The sequence below is a fragment of the Stylophora pistillata genome, chromosome 9 (genome assembly GCF_964205215.1).
Source record: "Stylophora pistillata chromosome 9, jaStyPist1.2, whole genome shotgun sequence".
Classification (NCBI taxonomy): domain Eukaryota; kingdom Metazoa; phylum Cnidaria; class Anthozoa; order Scleractinia; family Pocilloporidae; genus Stylophora; species Stylophora pistillata.
Window position 1 is genome coordinate 8,402,061 of NC_142527.1, and position 21,490 is coordinate 8,423,550.

At 38.2% G+C, this 21,490-nt stretch overlaps 2 protein-coding genes across 3 annotated transcripts in view; both read right to left on the reverse strand.

Annotated features, from left to right (window-relative positions):
- Positions 1-1,272: 1,272 nt before the first annotated feature.
- LOC111347662 (uncharacterized) overlaps positions 1,273-21,490 on the reverse strand; it is an 85,313-nt gene continuing 65,095 nt past the window's right edge. For both annotated transcript variants that reach the window (XM_088734027.1, XM_088734026.1), the window contains 4 exons: positions 3,567-3,746; positions 2,645-2,669; positions 2,068-2,218; positions 1,273-1,812 (listed from right to left, as the gene is read on the reverse strand). In XM_088734027.1, coding sequence (XP_088590153.1) covers positions 1,699-1,812; positions 2,068-2,218; positions 2,645-2,669; positions 3,567-3,746 — 470 coding nt within the window. In that variant the 3' untranslated portion in view covers positions 1,273-1,698. The remainder of the gene's footprint in view (positions 1,813-2,067; positions 2,219-2,644; positions 2,670-3,566; positions 3,747-21,490) is intronic.
- LOC148723072 (perlucin-like protein) lies at positions 10,787-15,496 on the reverse strand. The gene is made up of 3 exons (XM_088734029.1): positions 15,309-15,496; positions 11,135-11,533; positions 10,787-11,016 (listed from the first exon to the last, which is right to left on the reverse strand). The coding sequence occupies exons 1-3, from the start codon at positions 15,382-15,384 to the stop codon at positions 10,826-10,828; spliced, it is 666 nt and encodes a 221-aa protein (XP_088590155.1). The 5' UTR covers positions 15,385-15,496; the 3' UTR covers positions 10,787-10,825.

Here is a 21,490-nt window from a genome sequence, read left to right on the forward strand (position 1 = left end):
AAATAATTGAGAAGAATTTGCTACCTTTCTATAACATCAAGAAATGGTTAGATATTCTAGTCTTCTCGGATAGGGACGAATAAATGGAGGTCCCGTCTCCTGCAGGGTTGGGGTAGGAGACGTTAATTTCCCACACACGAGATTACTGTGTGATGGATGTCCTCCCCTGGGGTGGGATGGTTGGGATATTGGGCGCACTTAATTTGGAGCCTCGCTCTGTTGTGCGACCCTCACCATACTCTGGTGAAAGTGATTAAAATAAGTGAGAAGAATATGCCACCTTACTATATCAAGAAATGGTTAGATACTCTAGTCTTCTCGGATAGGTACGAATAAATGGAGGTCCCGTCTCCTGCGGGGTTAGGGATAGGAGACGTTAATTTCCCACGCACGAGATTACTGTGTGATATATCATAACTCAATCAGTAAACAAGCCCCATCTGGGTTGTATCCAAGGGTCATATAATAAACTGGGAAGTGAATGTAAACGTGTGACCAGCTCTGCAGAACGATTTAACATCACTAAGCTTAAGTATTCCTGGTATGGCACATTTTTCCTCTTTTTTTTTTTTAACTAAGTTCAGTTTTTCATAATTCAACCTCCTCGTTACCCTTAGAAGTAATTTAGACGAATTTTGACCTTAGGAGGAGACATGTCTTTATGTTAAACTTTTTTGTTGTGTCTTATGTATCTACATCTGTGGTGATGCATTGCTAAAAAAGTATGAAATGAGGAATCTTAGCCATTAGGCGTTAAAAATGATAAACCTTAATAGTTAGTCGTACAGGAGGTTAACTGTAAAAAAAAAAAAAAAAAAAAAAAAAAGAAAAAAAAAGAAAAAAAAAAAAAAAGGAAAACAATTCTGGTGAAAGCAATGGAAAGTTTTAAACCTGTAGCTGCTAATTGGCCATAATTTTAACCGTTGGCCGTTAAAGCCATGACTCTTTGAGTTCCTCCAGTACGACTGTCGTGCTAGATATCTCTGGATTTAAGAAAATTATGTCATCGAGTACGAGTCTTTCTTTTTTTAATTAATCCCCCCCCCCCCAATTAAAAAGCATTAATAATTTCAAAATAATAATAATAATAATAAAATAAAACAGTAAAAAAGCGCAGATTTCAGTGCGTTTTACTGTTTCATTAGTCTTATTCATCCTATAATCTAACGTCATACAATCAAAGTCAGCCACATGAAGTAAGAACTCTGTGCAAGGTTGAGTACAAAATTGATAAAGAGATACTGAAATATGACATTCACCGAGAGACAGGAATACAGATCATTCACCTTTACTTAAGCGTTTGTCAAATGGCGGAGAAACAAATTCAAACATGATCCTATCAAATACTTAATAATGATTAACTACGTAGTACAGTAAGAAAAGATCACAATCAATCACCTAATATCATCATTGTTATTATTACATTTTATTCATTTTAATGGCGAGACTGCAACAAGCTCTAATTAAGCGATAGCGTGAACAGATGAGATTACCTAGACGAGCTAAAGGCATAGTTTACTTTTCGTCTACATAGAACATAATTCAAGGACAAGGTTGCTCGAACCACCATTAAACTACCCCAATGTCAATGGCAACTGTTGTTTTTTCCTCTATGGCTTTTCAAAGACACACACTATCGATGTTTCGTTCACTTCTGCCCTTTACGGATTAACGCTACCCGTCTTATGAACAATACACTTAAGCATTAATATATTCAAGAACAGATATTTGATTCTCATATTCAATGTCGTTGTCTTCATCCTTTGATTTCATAAGGGAAGCGTACGTTCGGGACCCATCCTCATCAGAGGTCTGCAAAATATTCAGTGGTAGTCGTCAGAAACACGATGGTGCTATTGACTTAGTAGGTGTGCATGGTTATCGAAACCTGCTCTTGAGTCCTTTCAAAACTATTAATGCTTGAAAACACGACTGAACTCGTCAATACAATGAAAAAAGTTGAAAGAAACCATAAACGTTGCCAAATGAAATTAGACAGTCGTTAATAATACTTCTAGTTATAACATTCATTTTGGGTAATTCTAATCTCTTTGGTTGTGTAATTACCATTACTGACTCTGAACACAGCGCGGTATATACACCCTCCTGTTGGACAGACGGCTCACTTTGGTTTCTTTTACTTCCCGCCGCTAAGCTAAGCTGGGCACCGACCTTCAAAGCATTCAACGGCAAGCTTTCTCTGAAGCCATGTTGATTCCTGTACAATGACAGCATACAAATAAACAATGTAGTGGCCTATGTAAAGTGTCTTTCAAAGTTGCATTAGCCTTGCTACCTTATGAGACCAAGTCTCTGTGACTAGACAGAGGGGAAGACAAGGAACGGCTTTCTTTCGAAATAATATGTAACTACGTCTTAACACTCCACTAACATGCAGACGGCGAGTCTGAAGGTGTCACCTTACTCTGATTGCAAGAGGGGGTCATTTAAATCTGGAATAACATACTGGAGAGTTTTTCTGTGCTGTTAGCTTTTGTCACTTTCAAAAACATTAGAAAGTTATCATTCTTACCGCGCGGTGAGATGTCTTTTTTGCACTCCTGGATCAAATCAATCGCATATTTAATTTACATCAGACTGAATAAATAATAAAATTAAAACAGGTGCAAAGGGGGCTACTTACTTTATAACAGTTTCTTTTACTACATCTGTTGAGTAAAATCAAATACCATCATCAGAGACCAAAATAAAATAAAAAAAAAATTAACATGAAGCAACACAAAACAAAAACAAAAACAAACAAACAGGAAAAAAAAAATATTTTTATTTCCTCCGAAGAGTTAAAATTTGGGCTCATGTAAAAGTTGAAGTCAGGCTTAAACAGACATGTAGGTTGAATAACTTGACCAGCCAAGAAGGCGTGGCAAAGCTTAGAGAATCTCAATGGCGTTTAACGATAGCTGTAACACGGCTAGAAACTTTAGGCGTTAGTTGCAAAAATTGAAAAATTTCAAGCGATAGTCGTAAAAAGAGTTAACCCTAAATTTCTGGTGAAAACGAAGGAATAATGTTAACCCTCAGCCGTAAAAGCCATGACCTCAATGAGACCCCCAGCTTACCTAGAAGTATTCACTATCTTCTTTGGGGCGTCTTGATTGGTATTTTTTTTGATTTGGCATGGCGTAATTTTATTGTTCTTTAATTAGGGGTTATTTTTGGAGAATCAGTCGATCTTCAAAGGCATCATAGTATTTGATTACAGAACGCCTAAGAAAAATAGGGTATATTTTTTTGTATTTGCCTCAACTCGTGTTTTTCTAATCCTAAACTCACCATTTAAACTTTGAAAGTGATCAACTTGTTCGTTTGATTTTAAGCATCTCTTGAACTTTTTATATTAAGTCTGCCCCTAGATTACCAGGATAATAGTGGGACTAGAGATTAAAGTTAAGTTTTAACTGAAATGCCAATAAGATCTAACTACCTAGCTAGATTTTTTTTTTTTTAATCAAGTCTGCCCTTAGATGACCAAGATGACAAAGCGGGCTAAAATTAGCGTTATATTTGTAAATGAAATTCCAATAAAATCCAAGTATCTATCTCACTTTGTCTCTTCCGTAGCAGTATCAAAACCACAGCAAGGATTATTGATAATATAAACAACAATCCTCCTAAGATAGCGATTGTCAGATAATGGGTGAAGCAGTTTTTGTCATTCTTGACGCCACCGATGTTTGTAACAACTGATAAGGTAGTTGTAGAGGATCCCTGGCCCGTCAGCAACACTTTTTAGGAAAGAAAAAAAAATGTTTCAAAGTCGTGCAATGTATACATAACAAAACGAATAAGTCAAACCAAGTCCAAAGCATTAATCGGGAAAAGCATGGGGCAAGGTTAGATTTTTTCACTTCGTAACAATTGTGCCTTCAATTCTTTGATCCAGGCTTTCTCTGATAGAAAACAGGGATTCAGAATAACAGAAAAGACAGAAATTCACTCAAAGTAAAAATAATCAAGATCCTGCATGAAAAACTTCAACTCTCTGCTGGAGACTTCCCGATTGTTACACCTTTCACTATTCGCTTTTCCAGCTTCCCTAAAAAACTCTTTCAGCCGCACTTGCCTCCTAGCCTTATTCTTAAGATTTTGTATTTCTTCTTTCGTATAAATAAACTCAGAAGATTTCTCAATAAACCAAAGATGAAAAAAAATTTGACCGGATTAAGTTGATAGTAGCGTGTGTTTTTAATCTACTTATTCTTTTTTCAAAACAAGCATGAATCACAAAGATGACTATTTTTAAAAATTAATACCACGCATTCATCCATCCGGGTTTCTCGCGACGTCACTCTTACCTTTCAGCTTGTATTTAAGCGTGGAGTCACGTTTTCAGGCCGGGAATATGATCAATATTTCTCAACACTAATACGCAAGCTGTAGTGATGTACATGAGATGTACAGTACAATGACGAAGAGAGTTCCAAAATTGTTGTTCATGCCTTTGTTACTGCGAAATTCGATAGCTGCAATTCCTTGCTTTATGGTCTTCCACAACATCTAATTTCAAGATTGCAATCTATTCAAAACAAAGCAGCTCGAGTTGTTACACGCACTAGGAAATTTGATCATATAACCCCCGTCCTCAAACAGCTTCACTGGCTACCTGTCCGTTACCGTACAGTTTTTAAAATTCTCCTACTAGTCTACAAAGCTCTGAATGGAACAGCGTTGTCCGCTGAACACCTTCTGACGACCCCGAAAGTTAGACTGAAGACATATGGAGAGAGAACGTTTGCTGTGGCGGCACCGAGACTATGGAAATCGATCCCACTTGAACTAAGATTCAGTAGTTCGATAGGCATTTTTAAATGACATTTAAAAACATATCCTTTCAAACAAGCTTTTTTAACTCTTTTAATTTTTAGATGGTCTTTTAACTTATTGATGTAAAGCGCTATGGACAAATAGTGGATCGTGCGCTATATGAATATTTTATTATCATTATCATTATCATTACTATTGTTATTATTATTGTTATTATTATTATTATTATTATTATTATTATTGTTATTACAGCTACATAGCGACAATGAAATTAATGCTTGTCGAAGTTGCCGGATGATTTGACAAGGTTAGTTTAATGTACATATGCTTTCATAGAAACATCTTTTACTCTAATAAAAACACACAAACAGACAAACAACAAAAACATTGGCCACCGTAAAGAATAAAAAAGCTGACGTTTTGAACGTTAGCCCTTCGTCGGAGCAAATGAAAGACCATGAAAGAGGATGACTTCAAAACTTTTTTTAATATATCAACAAAGTTGAAATGGTAAATTGGCCACCGTTCCGATTATAAAAGCTGACTTTTCATGCGTTAGCCCTTCGTCGGAGCGAATGAACTTGAGATTGACTTCAGAACTTTGCTATTTAGAGAGAAGAGCCAAGAAATTGCGGGGTTAGTACAACCCCAATCCATACCCACATTAGATAAACATCAGTAAACATCCACTAGTATTTAACACCTTAAAGTGGGTTCCTTTTTATGCTGAATCATACGTCAATCGATGCGCTCTAACCTACAAAAGGCTTAATGGAAATACCCCGGAATATATAAATAGTATTCTTATCAGAAACTCTGACACTCATAATAGACAAACCCGTTTCTGTAATTTAAACTTAATGTGCCCGCGTTTTAAGAGAAGTTCTGAAGGGGGTCGAGCGTTTGCTGTGCGAGCCACGAAAGAATGGAACAAATTAAGTGTGGACATCAAACGAAGTACCAGTGTAAAACGTTTTAAGCGTTCCCTTTTTAAAATAATTTTAGATAATCAAATTCTTAGCAAATTATTCCTGTAATTTTTTTTTTATATATTTTTAAATATTTTATGATGTATATAGGTTAATTATTTTATTTTAATTATTCCTAAAATTGTTACGTTTGTTACAATTCTTTTTTTTCCGAATTTTAATTTTCGAGGGCCATTAGTTTATCAGTTTTATTACTGTCACATGTTACCCTCGTTAAATAAAGTCTTACCTACCTACCTAGTAAGGCCGGTACTTTGCAAGTGTCGCAAAGATAATTAGGAACAAAAATAAATACCATGAATTTTATCCATCAGCCTGTCGCGCTTCTCACACCTGGGTTGTTTATCCCACAGCACGTCATACATTGCCTGTTGCATTACTGTTCGAATTTGAGGTCAAGTTATCACGCCAGGCAAAAGAGCGATCGTTTATTAATATTTGTGACTCATTAAGCAAGCTTTCACGAAGTACATGAGACATGCAGCGTCACAGCGACATCCAAACGAAAGCTGGTCAAGGTTGCTGGACGATTTGACAAAGCTAGAGAAGACACGTTACATATGTGGTTTCACTTCAATCACAATCGACAATCGTTGTACAGCGCGCTGTGTATTAATGTAAACCTTTATTTCGTAACAACGTCAACATCTGGTCTCAAGCAATGCGATGACTCGTATTTTCTATTGTCAAGAAAAAGAAGAAAGGGACCCTCGACTAGACACATGGGTTGCGAAAAACAAAAACAAAAAAGGGACCCTCGACTTAATACGCTCGATCCCGACATAAGACCCTCGACCCTCGATGGCTCGACCAAAAGTTGGACTCGCCTGAACTGGTAGAAAATTTAACGCAAGGGTCCTCTACGTAGCAAGTGTATGCAAAGGTCATCGCGAGGATAATCTCCCGCCATAATTTAATTTTGATCGGGAAATTTCATTTCGCAAACTACAGATTTTCCATTTCGTTTCGTTTCGTTTCGCAAACTGCAGTAACCATCGTAATTTTCAGTTTCACTCCAGGTGCGAGTAGGAATTAGCAGGAGTTTGGTGAGAGATCGCGTTTCAAGGAAACTGTAAAATTGGATTAATAGCAAGCTGATTTTTTTCTCGGGCATCCGTAGAAAAGCCCGAGTCTAAAAATGGAAGCCGTTTTAACTGGTCGCCAAAAGGGGAGTCATGGTCCCAGGCGTTCCTTGTGTAAACTGTGGAAACTGGGGATGAGAGTGCGACGACTTATGTTATCGTGAGCTCGCTCTTCATAAACAACGTAACTTACAGAGTGCTATGGGTCTCTATTGGCAGACAAGGAGCTAAAGCATTCGATCGGATATTGCTGCGGTATCATCGCACAACATGTATAACAGAGGTATCAAAATTTATGCCCATCGCAACGTACAGGTGCATTACTGCGAGACTATTTCTAATGCCTTTCCTAACGAATTTTCATCGAAATTAAGAAAAGAATGATGTCGAGATTTTTAGCCGTTTCCGGACCCTCGAAATGTAAAATGGTCGAAGAATGGTCCTACCTCCAAATGCTTTACATAAAAGATGTTCCTTTCCAGTGATGGGAAAGGGACTTCTCGTCATTTTTTTTTTCTCTTATTGCGCGTGCAAAATAGCTCAGTAAAAAGAACGATCAAAATATTATTCAAATTTTGTTGGACTCTCCTAAATCCGAACTCTGCACATCAAAACACGCTTTTTAAAATGTTTATCGTTCTTGGAATTTTTCCTTTTAGTGCAAGAAGAAGCACAGGACGTAGACGCTTATCAAAAATAGTCGTGACAGCAGACCAGAATGTCATCAAGTAAATATTGTTGTGCTCATTTTCTTTGCCTGTCATTTTTTGTAATCAAACTCATATTTGGGTAAACAAAATAAAATTGTAGTGTCTGAATTTGGTTTCCACTCAGTTAGTGCTATGGTAGAACAGTGATAACACAGACCCTTATAACAGTGAAATGATACATTTTACTGTTGAAATAATAATTATAGGTACCAGTGATAAAAATGCAAACCAATGCAAGGAAGTAATAGCTTGATAATTTAAGAAATTATAGTTTTCAACTTTTTTCGGTGATATCTGACCACAATTTGTTTTGTCTGACCAAGATGGTGTCTTAGCAGGACCTACAGTACCTACATTTTGGTCACCCAATGTACTTTAAGAGAAAAACATTGTAGCTTTTGATTAGCTTAGCGATGCAAATCAGTTACATCAGTTTGCATGAAGTATAAACCCAAAAATAGAGAGCAAACAGATACATGTAAGGCCTTGTTAATAATATAGCCTTGAAAGTTTGCATATTCTCTACAACAATGCCAGCAATCTCATAAAACTGTTCGCCGTATTCAGGTTTAGAAATTAAACGAAATCAATGACAAAATAGTTTCACATTTAGCTTTTAGGAACAAATACTTTAAAGAAGGCTTGAGGCAGGGAGGCATTTTTAAACTGTAAGGTTAATTGAAATATAAGATTGCTTTATAGGCTATGAGTTGTAATTGTAATTACTGTTTTGACTGTTATATAAACAACCCTTTATAATGAGAGCAAGAAAAACACTCTCTTCTCTGTTGTTCCATAGACAGCCTCTAGATATGAGCTATTTTGGGCTCTGATTGGTTCTTCATTACTGGGCCATCAGCTCATTTCAAACCAGTAAATTATCATAAGTACCCCACTGGCAAGTAAATCTTGTATATGCTTTTGTAGGCAAGAGTGTTTCTCCGAGAGAATGTATCTTTGGCTCTCAACATTCAGGGTTGTCTATATGATTATTACTTAATATGCCGCTTAATCCTACCATGCAATGTTCACGAGGAATCATTATTTTTTTTTGGATTATCTTTAACTTCTTCTACTCGACTCGATTTTGAGGACTAATTGTCAAATATCCAATTGGTAAAGAAGTTGGCCCAGTGGGCAGTCCAAATAAATATTTCTTTCAGAGAAGTTTTACATTTATTTATACCTTTTCCCGCTTCTGTGCAAGGCTGCAGAGGGTCAGAGCGTAAGAGGGTACAGAGATAAGTTCTGACATCTTAACGTTCCTTTACACAAAGTGTGCCCTTACACAAACCTTAGGTAAACGGCGTAAAGGAGCATGCATGATTCTGACCATCTTGATGTTACCTTTACAAAAGCGTATTTAAACGTTCGGTTAGTAAAGTGTGCATTACGTCACCTTTACATCCCTGGTAAATAAGCGTAAATTTGACCCATCAACTTTACGTAAACTTTAAAACTGCTTTACATTTAGTTGAGTAAAGTGCGAGTTTACGTCAACTTTACGTTTTGAGTAAATAAGCGTAAATTCGACCCACCGATTTTACGCTAGCTTTACGTGGGCTGTACGTCGCTTTGCGTAAATCTTCCTTTACAGACCTTTACCAACAATGTAAAGGTGATGTAAAGTTTGTTAACCATCTTTACGCAGATTTACGCAACTTTAATTTGGCGTAAATCTACATTTTCATGCTGTGTAAAATGGTCGAAGAATGGTCCTACCCTCAAATGTTTTACATAAAGGATGTTCCTTTCCACTGAGGGTAAAGAGACATTTTTTTTTCTCTTATTGTGCGCGCAGAATAGCTCAGTAAAACGCTCGAAATATTGTTCATAATTTGTTGGACTCTCCTAAATCCGAACTCTGCACATCAAAACACGCTTATTAAAATGTTTATCTTTCTTGGAAATTTTTCCTTTTAGTGCAAGAAGAAGCATAGGACGTAGACGTTTATCAAAGTAGTCGTGACAGCAGACCAGAATGTCATCAAGCGACTTAAAAGAATCACAAAGTGATAGTGATAATAGTAGTTATAATAACGATAATAGCATTGACTAAAATAATAATAATGATCATAAAAAGAACAATGCTAACCATAACAATTCTGATGACAGTAAGAACGATCATGTGGTATCTAAGGATTATTCGCCCAAAACCAATGAGAAATGGGGCAGGAAAGGGTGGCTGTCATAATCTTGACCCACCGTCCCCTTCCTATCACCCTTTTCTTGTTCTTTTTTCATTCATATGGTGGGGGCTTGGGGGGGGGGGGATTGCAGTGTGACATCTGACAAGAAGCGAGCGGTACATTAGGGATATCTTAAATAATAAACTTTCAACGAAGTAAATCCCACCTTCTGAAAGCATCTCATGCCGATCTTCAGTTTTTGTATTCTTCCTTTGAGTTCTGAGGGAGGTGGCTGTTGTCTTTGTCTCTAACAGCTGGTGGGTTGACGCAGGTTCTCTACCTTTCAAAATGAAAATATCTGCTTTCGATGTGTCATGGAAGTGTTAGGAATTTATTTATTAAATGTAAATTATTTTTTTTATTCTCTTAGGATCAGTGTAGTTCGTGATTATTTGTATCTGTTACGTAATTTTTATTCTTCACTTGTGTAAACTGTTGTGTAATTAACCTTTATTGTGTATATCAAATAGTTTTCTTCATTCTTTTCGGGCACCTTGCGTCCATGTGTATTTAAGGATTTGGGTGGTTTGGTACGGGGTGGTTTTTTTTGTTTTTGAGAGAAGGTCACCGGCGGTGAAGGTTTGAAAGTTACCAAGACTCGTTCGGATCAGAGCACGTTTTAATCACTGAAGAGTCATTCAGCAAAACCGTTCCTTTACACGACAAAAGATCCATTTGTCGGGGAGCACATGTGTGCCGAGAAGCTGGCCGAAGAAATTAAAGCGCAGAACTTGAAGGAAAAGGAGAAGATTATCTTCTGTTAGACAGTAAGCCAGTGAAGACAACTGAGTCAAGAAAGATCTGAGCGAAGACCGAATTACGTGAGGTTGGAAACTTCTACGTTTAGCTGGGTTAAACGTGAGTTCGGTTTGTGAATTGTGAATTTGGTTTGTCAGTCGTTTGTTGGTGGAGCGTGGTGATTTGTGGTCAGGAGAAGAACACGGGCGTAAGGTGAAACCCAACCGAACTGAACTAAAAAAAAAAAAAACCTTTTTTTTATCTTAATAGTAATAATCTTGTAAATAGTTTTAGTGTACTGTAGTTTAGGTTAGCGTATTCCTGTAAATTAATTAGATCATTGTATTATCGTTATTGTTAGTCGCTTTATTGTTGTAATTAGCATAATAAATATCTCTAGGCCTACGTTTAGTTGTATTGTGGCGTGTGTTCTCGGGCTCGTTTATGTTCTGTGTTTTGTTTGTGTTAGGGGGCACCCACCTTTGTGGCGCGGATTCGTCACACGATGAAACAGTGGAACAATCTGAGGAGAAAATATGAATAAGAGTTACTTGCTTCAAAATCAAAGATTGTTTACAACTTTTCGTCTTACTGTGATTAGTAACGTTGGTTGACATAGATAGGCATGATCATCGACTTACTGACTTGCTTTTCGCATATATATCCCGGATCGTCATCATACGAAGGTTTTCTACAGGCTATGTTGCTGTACTCTCCATTTTGCATCATCTCCACGCATTTTTCTCTGTTATGATTGTTTGGTTCTCCTTTATTCCAACGCCATGTTTCATTAGAACCCTCGTTAACCCATGCTTTGCTTTCACTCAACCAGTACCACGTATTAGAACTGTTAGCACTTTCAAATAAACCAATGAACCAACGTGGTTTTCTTTTATTCTTGGTCAAGTTCCTAACAAAGTGCCATTCTTTTTCGGTTTCCATAGAGACAAGTGAACCACTGTTTTTGGCACAGTTTTTCTTGGCCTCCTCCCAGTCAGCTTTTTCCGTGTGGAAATCATACTTGGAGCAGGTCGAGCATTCTGGTTGAAAAGCCGAGAGATTAAGAAGAAAAAATAAGAGCAAGGAAAAAAGTATATACATACATATATATTTGTTTATTTTAAAATTACAATTACGTTTCATTCAATCATTAAAAGTAGCCATATAAAAAGTGAACTCAAAAAACCCTCGGACAGAAGGAAGACTTGCATACCTACCATGGTACAACAGGAATTGGGTGAACAAAACGAATTTCAAGAATGAGATCTCTTCGGAAATCAGAAAGACATATCACAAATGCAATTTTAATTAAAAACTATAAACGATAAAATTACATCAAATATCTATTTTCTATCAAGTAACAGGACAAAATTTCTAAACAATTATGAACGCAGATGAAATACTCTTGCGTAGCGACAGAACGTTTGTACGTCTCTGTCATTCCTATATATATGGACCTCGTTAAAATGTGTTGCTCGATGTAAAAGAAAATTAAAAGTCTTTTTCTCAAAATTTGTAATGCTCTCAATAACGATGACCTACTTTTCTGCTTTGTAGGATAGTTATGAATGCCAAAGAATATAATAAGTTAGGCTGGAGCCAAGGAAATTACACGCACAGAAAAAAAAATGTTAAACGAATATGGGACGAGATAAGCTATGAAAATAATGATATAAAAGTCTAAAATGTAAGGGATCAGGTAAAAAATTTGAAAAAGTGTTCTATGGAGTCCTATTTCAGAGGAGTCAGGAGCGACAACTGACTTAGGGAACTCTTAGCCGCCAATAAGAATCGCAGTCTCAGACGATGGAAATAGTCAAAATACAGAAAAGCCTGCACGATAGCTTGAATTTGCATACATCTACACTTCAAGTCTCCAGGGAACAACTAGACATAATTGTGACGGAACTTTTGATGAGAGCCCATTCGCCGATACGCGTGGCCCCTTGCCGAAAATTCTAGCTTTGGCCACGTCGCAATCGATTATATGTGGTCAATCAGTAGATTGGGGCGGACAATCAGCATACAGCTCTAAAAGCGGCCTGTGTTCTTCTTGTGTCGATTCTGATCTTTCTTACAGACGCAGATGACCTGGAATGCCAGCACTCCCGCTCTCACAAGAGAGCGCCATGCAGGATGGTCTTCCGCAATCGCTTCCCATGGGGAGCAGGAAATGTCATAGCGCTTAAGAGACCTTTTCAGAGAGTCTTTGTATCGTTTTTTCTGGCCGACTGAGTGGGCGCTGTCCTGCTGTAAGTTCACCAAAGAGCAGTCTTTTTGGGAGTCGGCTGTCGTCCATTCGTCGGACGTGGCCTGCCCACCGGAGCTGACAGCGCAGAAGAATGGCATGGATGCTCTCTGACTCATCACGCTGGGGACTTCAGTGTCTGGTACTTTGTCCTGCCACCTGATGCGAAGCAAGGTCCTCAGGCATCTCATGTGGAAGGCGTTGAGTTGTTTGGCGTGCAGGCTGTAGACAGTCCATGTCTCGCATGCATAGAGCAGGATTGGGAGAACAACCGCCCTGTGCATAGACAGTTTGGTTTCGAGCTTAAAGGCCCCGGCGCTCCCAGACTTTGTCTTTCAGTCTGCCAAAAGCAGCACTGGCTCTGGCTATTCGGTAGGCCAACTCCGCGTCGATGTTGACAGCGCGCGAGAGAGTGCTACTAAGATAGACGAACTTGTCTGCTACAGCGAGTCTCTGACCGTTGACGGTGATGGTGGGCTCGGTGTAGGCCATTGCAGGTGCTGGCTGGTGCATGACCTCGGTCTTCGCGGTGGAGATGGTGTGACCAAAGTCGTCACAGGCTTGAGCGAACATGTCCACTCTTTCCTGCATATCTGACTCTGTGCTAGCGTTGAGCGCGCAGTCATCAGCAAACAGGAAGTCACGGGCTGTGTCCACTCATTATTTGGTCTTGGCCTGTAGTCTCCGGAGGTTAAGGAACCTGCCATCAGTACGGTATCGGAATCTGACACCTACGTCTACGTCACGGAAGGCGTCCGATAGCAATGCCGAGAACACGATGCTGAAGAGGGTTGGTGCCAGTACGCAGCCCTGCTTCACGCCGTTTGTGACAGGAAAGGGCTTTGAACACTTGCGGTCATCCTGCACTCTAGCATACATGCCGTCATGGACCTGGCGGACCATTGCAATGAACTTGGTGCGGCATCCAAACTTGGCCATGATCTTCCACAACTCCTCGCGGCAGATGGTGTCAAAGGCTTTAGTGAGATCCACGAAGGTGGTATAGAGACCAACATTGTGCTCCTGGAACTTCTCTTGTAGTTGGTGGGCAGCGAAGATCGTGTCGGCCGTGCCTCGGCCCGCGCGGAATCCGCACTGACTCTCAAGAAGCACATCGTACTCTAGGTGTGCATTGAGGCGGTTCAGCATGACGCGAGCTAGAATCTTCCCAGCGATGGAGAGCAAGGAGATGCCGCGGTGGTTATCGCAGGAGCTCCTGGACCCTTTGCGTTTATAGAGATGAATGATGGAGGCGTTTTTGAGCTCCTGTGGCAGCTTTTCCTGAGTCCATATGGTGGCGAAGAGGCTGGTGAGGCACTCGATTAGCGTTGGGCCGCCAGCAGCGTAGAATCTTCGCAGGAATGGAGTCAGCACCAGGTGTCTTGCCCCTATAGAGTCGTTTGATTGCTTTTGCGACCCCTGCCTCCGTGGGTGGGTCAGCCATTGCGTTGTTGATTGGGACTTGCGGGAGATGATCGATGGCTTCCTAGTTGATGTTCGAGGTGCGGTTAAGGACAATGTGGAAGTGTTATGCCCAGCGCTCAAGGATATTCCCTTTGTCTGATATCAGTGTCTTCCCATCTGCGCTGTGGAGAGGGGGTGAACTGGATTTGGTGGTATCGTAGACGGCCTTGACGGCGATTTTGAAGCTCTTTATGTCCTTTATATCAGGGTAACCCTGGATGGTGTCCGCTTGCCGGCTGTACCAGTCGTCCTGCATGTGACGGAGTTCTAACTGAACTGTCCTCTTAGCAGTCATAAGTTATAATGATGAACATTATGTTATAGGAAAAGTTCTTCTTTAATTTCGGATAGGAGGAGTATCTCCCTAACCATAAACTAATGCACTTGACAGGAACGATAGATAGGCTATGATACTCAAAGAAGTTCTCCAAGTAGCTTTTTCTTTTTTAAGTTTCGTATCCATTTAAATCGATGTGGTCTTCAATAGGTTTACGTCGTAATAACCAAGGATGGAGCCATAGTAAGCGTAAATGAAACAGCACAGGCTTTGTTATTATTCGCCCGTTTATTGCAATTGGTTCCCTGACCCACTTATTAAATTTATTTTCATTGATGCTACTCTATAGAGCACTTTATCCAATCACGCGCTTGTAAATCTGTTTATATTCGTCAAGAAAACTGGTACAAACTTCGGTTAAAAGAAATCCACAAGTAACTTTATTTACAAAGAGGGTGGGTTGTTTGGTATATATTGTGAGGCGTTTACATCTCATGATCATAAATATGGATAAATGCCAAATTAGACTTTTTTGAGAACTTGATCATTTGATAAACCATGATCTCTCTCGCTCTATAATTTTAACATTATCGCCTAATTAACTCTGCGCTGGTTTTACATGAATTAATATTAGTAGAGAGAGTGTGAGACATTTTTTTCTTGGCAAATGTATACAAAGCTTTCAAAGGAAAGCACTGAAACAGTCGGAGCAGAATCCCCGCGGAAAAAAATATACCTACACTGTACATGTTTGCTGGCTTTCAGTTTATATTTAACAACCATGAATTCAGAGTTTGATAAAATATTTAGGAAGAAATGTGCCTACCATCAGTGACTCGATCTTCAGTGGTAGTAGTAACACCAAAAGCAAACAGCATTAAAGTGCAGGCAGCGGTCCTCATGATATCCCGTAGACTCCAATTCACTGTAGATGCGGTCGAAAATGGTTAGTGAGGTTGAAATCGAAATTTTATAAGGTGTTTAAGTAACAGAGCTGACGGAAGTTTTATTTTTTTTTTTGGGGGGGGGGGGGAGGGGGGTTGTCTGTCTGTTTCTTTGTTTGGTTGGTTTTCTTTTTATTCCATGTGGTAACAGTACCGGATTTATTTTTAGGTATTATGCCCGTTATTTTTGCAAAACAAAAAACAACGACATTGACAACGGAAAGCAAACGAAAAACCAGCTTTAATCGGCTGCTTCTGTTGATACCATGTTACTTTCTTTACTCCGTTTAACCTGATGAAAATTTTAGCATGAGGGAATTAAAGATCATGGTAATGAATGTATGCTAAAGGAATAGTTTCAAAGTCCGGATAGGAGTACCTCACTGATCATTAACACAAACGTTTGGCCTTCATGGTGTCCACAACTTTGTGCTTTCTATCATAGCATTTAAAAAAAGGTCTCCACTGGATAAGGATAAAACATTACAAAATACAAGTTAAGAGATGGTTGCCGCAATGGGCTAATTTGGCCGGAAGCTCGTTGCTTAAACAATTCCCCTGAATCTTTGTTTTTAATTTCGTATCTGTTTAAATCAACATGATCTGCTTGAACACGTTTAAAGGCTGCGGTAATAAGGAAGAATGAAACTTTAAATGAAACAGCACAGGCGTTACTCATCCGTTCGAAATTCATTGGCTCCCCCAGCCATTTATTGAATTCGCTTTGATTGGTATTGCTGTTTATAGCACCTCATCTAATCGCGTGTGTGTAAGTCAAGTTAATTCGTTGAGAAACTGGATATAAACTTCAGTTAAAAGAAATCAAGTTATGGTTATTTAGTATCATAGGACGTTAACATGATCATTAATATAGAAACTGCTCAATAAATTTTTGGGAGTATTCAATCGTGATTTACCACAATGTCGCGCGTTTTTTTTTTAATAATTTCAACATTATTGTTTGATCTGTTTTGATACGCATTTGTTCAATCGTGCAATCAACTCGACTCTAGACCTGCTTTTCCCAAATTAAAAATGTTTTCAGCTCGGGAAATATTTCCTCAAATTCTGGCTATGTACGCTACAGTTGTGGTGACTAACTAATGTTCAGCAAAGACTCTCTATTGGACGATGGCGATGATATCGAAGCTTGCTATAACGACAGAACCAGAAGGATGAATCCGGTTTTTCCGTTTTTTTGTTGTGTGTGTATGTGTGTGTGTTGCAGCTTCTGTTATAGCAAACTGAAGCACGTGGTTCAAAAAAAATAATTCTAGGAAGCCCTGCAACTGAAAAAAAAAAAAAAAAAAAAAAAAAAAAACTTCCTGGCTTTAACTCTGTTCCTTAAAATCTCGATTTCAACAAGAGCGAACATTGTCGACCATACCAGCGCCGAGTTGGAATCTCTTAGGTGTCATGATGACTGCTATTTGCATTATAATTCTTATCAGCTTTAATTTTATTAATATTACTGAAGAGCAATTTACCAATAGTAGGCACATTTTTCTTAGACTAGAGAATCGTACTTTGAATTTCCAATCTCGAATATGACAAACAGCATAGAAATCAAGTCATGTGTTCGTCGTAAAAAAGAAACAAATATATATAGATGTATATAGACTGAAGACGATCAAACTCGCACTGTCACTGGACATGTATTTTTCAAGTGGGGATCCCCTCCAACTAATTCATGGCTTTCTTTACGTTAGGTTTGCAATGATGGATTTTCAACCCTTAGTTTGGGTCTTTTATGTGGGTGAGCTCCTGGTACGTGAGTGAATAATTTCATGATCTATTGTATAGGCTAGGGCGACTGCAAATTACATCACTTCTGTTAGGTTGTTCCTCACCTTTACTGGTACAATTCCAAACAACGATATCATAACGTCATCAGCACAGAATTCTGATTCACTTCCTTGTTATGAACGGTTAAGGAAAAGGATAGAGTGGACTCCCGATAAAAATGATAGAGCACCATAGATACAAGTGAATTTACAGCATTCAAGAAATATCACTGCGATCTCTACTCAAGGCGCTTCTGGCTTTTTTGTGAATCGCTATTATGTGAGTTACAGTGATGATGGAAATAAGTGGAACAACCATATGGAGCAATGTAAACTTAAAGTACTACTTGAATATGTAATTCCCTTAAAACTGGACATATGTCTGGTACATGTCTGGTAATTTCATTCTTGCTCTTCTCAATGGGTCGTGGGGTGGGGGGAGGGGGGAGATAGGGAAAGGGCGGTGTTGTTTTAGAGAGGATAATATTTAATTTTAAGTTTAATTGCAAATGAAACAATTGTCAATCTACTTTCATGTGTTGAATTTCTTTTTGACTACATGTATCTGTCCATACAATGTATTTCAAAAGGATTGACTGGCTTTTCGTGTGAATGTATCTCGAAGTTTTAAGGGTATCAGCTGAAAATGTAACCATTAGTATCAGTCTAATTAAAATATGTTAGGTTTTCAAGACAGGGTCACAAAAAATATACTTTGGGGAGGGCAGAATTTTTTGAAAGGAAGTGTACCACAAAATTTGAAATGCGCGTATGCCCCTGGTAATTAAAATAATTAAAGATGACATTTGCTCCAATTTCAAATGTTAATGTTAAATGCAGTTGTAGAAAAATGTTTTCAATTACTATTTTTCTTTTTACGCCATTATAAGTGATTTCAAGGAAAGGTTTTTAATATTCAATACACTCAATTTTCAATCCGTTATGTTTTCAAGTCGTACAAAGTGTCATAAAATAGAAACAAATTTCTAACTTTCTTTTCATTTATTGTACAAATTTGACACGTTTTTGCAACCATTTAAAAAAATAATAATATTTTAAAAGTTATGGTTAACTGATCAGATGTGGAATTACTCACAGGAATGGGAGCAGGCTTTTGTGACAAATATACAAGATTGTGAACACAGCAGATTGATTGATTCATTTGGATATATCAAAAAAGTTGAAATGGTAAATTGGCCACCGTAACGATTACAAAAGCAGACGTTTCGAGCATTAGCCCTTCGTCGGAGCGTAATTTATTTGCTGAACAGCTTTCGTGGGCTCTAAAGTCTTGTGGTCTTGACTCGGCACGATATAAAGGTCATAGTTTTCGTATCGGTGCTGCCTCTTATGCTGCAGACAGGGGATTGTCTGATTCTCAAATTCGCACTCTGGCGCGATGGCAATCCAATGCATTTACTAAATATATCAGGATTCCTTCGTTGTCTACCTAATTTAGTTGATCAACATTAATTTAATTTGGCAATCATACATCAAAATAGGGGAAACTGGCTGATTTACAGGGGTGATCAGTCGCTTATCTCTCTGGTATGCACGCACTTAACTTCATGATCTTAAATATTTGACATGCATTTTATATAATATTAATTAACACTCAATCAATCAATACTTTATTTACCCACGTAGCGTCAAGGAGCTCATAGAGCTCGTTCTAAATACGTACGTGCCTCTAAGATTAAGAATCTAAAACACCTAATAAATACTGTCAAAAACTAATTGATTAGGAATTAGAATAACTAACAATTAATATTAAAATTTAAGTTTGTGCAGTAAAATTCAAAGTCGCTTAAATACAGGTATAAAATGGTGAGGCAGTAGTTTAAATAATTTAAAATTAAAATTAAAGATTAAGTTTGCACAATGAAATCGAGAGTCACTTAAATACAAATATAAAATTGAGAAGCGGCTAAAGTTTCAAAGTTCTCAATAGCTTCTTAAAAAGGTTGATATTATTGGCCAGTTTTACACTTGTAGGTAATCCATTCCACAGCTGCGCACATATATAAGTGAAGGATTTTTTTTTTATAAACTTTAAATTAAATTTAGGTGCGAACAAATTAATGCCGGTTCCTCTCAGGTTGTACATAGTTTCCCTAAAACTAAAAAAATCTCGGATGTATTTGGGAGCGTCGTTATGCAAACATTTATATAACAGAATAAGGGATTGTTGTTTTCTTCTCTGGTCTAACGTTTCCATATTCAAGATTCGCAGCAATTCATCATAAAGGGTAGACTTGAGATAACCTAGCAGTGATCTAAGAATATAATAGTTGGCATCCTCTAGCCGATTCGCTTGCACTTTCCCCAATCCAAGAAAGAGGGGGCAGCAGTATTCAAAAGGAGGGAAAATGAAAGTTTTATAGAGGCTTATCATAACATTGTCAGGGACAAAACGCCTGATTGTCCTAAGAGCGCCACTTTTAGCGTATACCTTTTGAAGCTGTTTAGTAATGTGATCCTTGAAAGACACCATGCTATCAAGTTCAAGGCCAAGTATTTTGATAGATGGCAGTGTCTCAATGACAGAGCTATGTATGGCCAGGTCGTAACTGTACTTACAGGGACCAATGGGTACTGCTCTCGTCTTTGTGTTGTTGATCACCAGATGATTCTCTCGAAACCACGATGATAACCGCTCAAGACCATTATTCACTACAAATTCGAGAACCATGGGCGAGACGTCTCATGCATACATAGTTGTGTCGTCGGCATTAGAGACATTATTGACTGATTGACAGGGGTGATCAGTCCTATCTCTAGAGCTATATAGTCAATGTAATTACTGGGATGGTAAGGATTGATTTGGGGTGGCGCCACTACTATCTGGTATCTTAGTACTTTGCAATTAGTATCTACTGTTATTTTGTAAAAAAAATTAAATAATTTTACGATGATTATACATGTTCTGGTTATATAAGTGGGCTGTTAGCAGGGGCAACAGTCTCGTGATTGTCTCATTGAATGTAGTATATACCCTCCATCTTGTACATATTATTATCGAGTGTTTTGTAGCAGATTGTTCATCGCGATGTTCCAGTGTATCTGGGCTGTTCGTAAAGGTCGCTGCCTTGTTATTTTAATATTTGATCGCCGTTTGATTGCATAAGATTCTTACATGAGTTCAATGTGATTGTGAGTAGTAATGTTCATGGGCTGTTAGCAGAGGCCACAGTTAAATTACCTCATTATTGGAGGTGTATTTGATTTTCCTTTGCTGCATTTTCCTTGGGTGGGGCTGCAAAATGATTTCATTTGTCTGTTTTCTTTGGCGATTAATTTACCCTCTCCTTCACTGGGCAGTAGTCACTGTTCTCTTTGTCACAATTTGCAACAATTTCTTCTAATTCAATTTATCGTAACTTGGTTAAAACACGGCTGTAGGTAAAGGCCTGCAGCCATTTTACTCCAACTTTTGCTTGTTTCGTTTGTCTCCCTGCCCTGTAAACGTAGCTCGGAAAATGCAGTTTAGATGCGATTTAATAGTATTTTGATAGTGGAAAACATAAATGCCAATACAGAAATAAAGAAAATGATATATTAAAATAATTCAGAAAATTTTATAACAATAAGTCCTTATTGGCCCAATACTAAGATCCAAAATGACTGTTATATCTAACTTTCACACTATGTTTTTTTTTTTTTTTTTTTTTTTTTTTTTTTTTTTTTTGTCAGGTATCATCCTGAGTACAACCGAGAAGGACTGGGCCGTAATATGGTGGACCTGCTTGTATTGTTATTCTCAGTCTCGTGGAATGTGAATTGAGGTTTTTATACCTCCCCAAATTTACATTCACATATGAACCCTGCGTATTCGTTGTGTGCAGAGCAGCCGACATTATTATAGAGCCCATATCTCTTACGATAACCCTTGTATATTAGCGCGAAGTTCTCTTCATGTCTCTCTTTAATATCTTAAATGAGTAAAATATATATATGATACATGTATAATTGCTAAGAGAAGTAGTGGACTATAATACGATTTCCCTATTCTTATTCTCAGACTCGTTTGATCTGAATAGACGAAGGACTATTACCTCCTCCATCTTTACATTCACTTATGAGTCCTGCTCCAGTTATTTCGGCGACACAGCCACATAATTATACCCCCCTTGGCCGCTGTAATTTCTATACATCTACGCACAGTTATCACGACCCTCATCTTTGCTAGGCTGTCACGTTGCCCAAGGCCACTCTCCTTTTTTGGATACGTCCACTGTGCTGTTATCGCTTAACCATCTCCAAACTCCAGTTGTATCTTT

Bases quoted from the DNA above. Each gene is read 5' to 3' on its own strand.
- LOC148723072 (XM_088734029.1), bottom strand. From the start codon at position 15,384: ATGAGGACCGCTGCCTGCACTTTAATGCTGTTTGCTTTTGGTGTTACT. The intron at 11,534-15,308 runs GTAGGCACATTT...CTTTTCAACCAG, and splicing joins TGAAGATCGAGTCACTGATG to AATGCTCGACCTGCTCCAAG. The intron at 11,017-11,134 runs GTAAGTCGATGA...TTTTCTCCTCAG, and splicing joins TATATGCGAAAAGCAAGTCA to ATTGTTCCACTGTTTCATCG.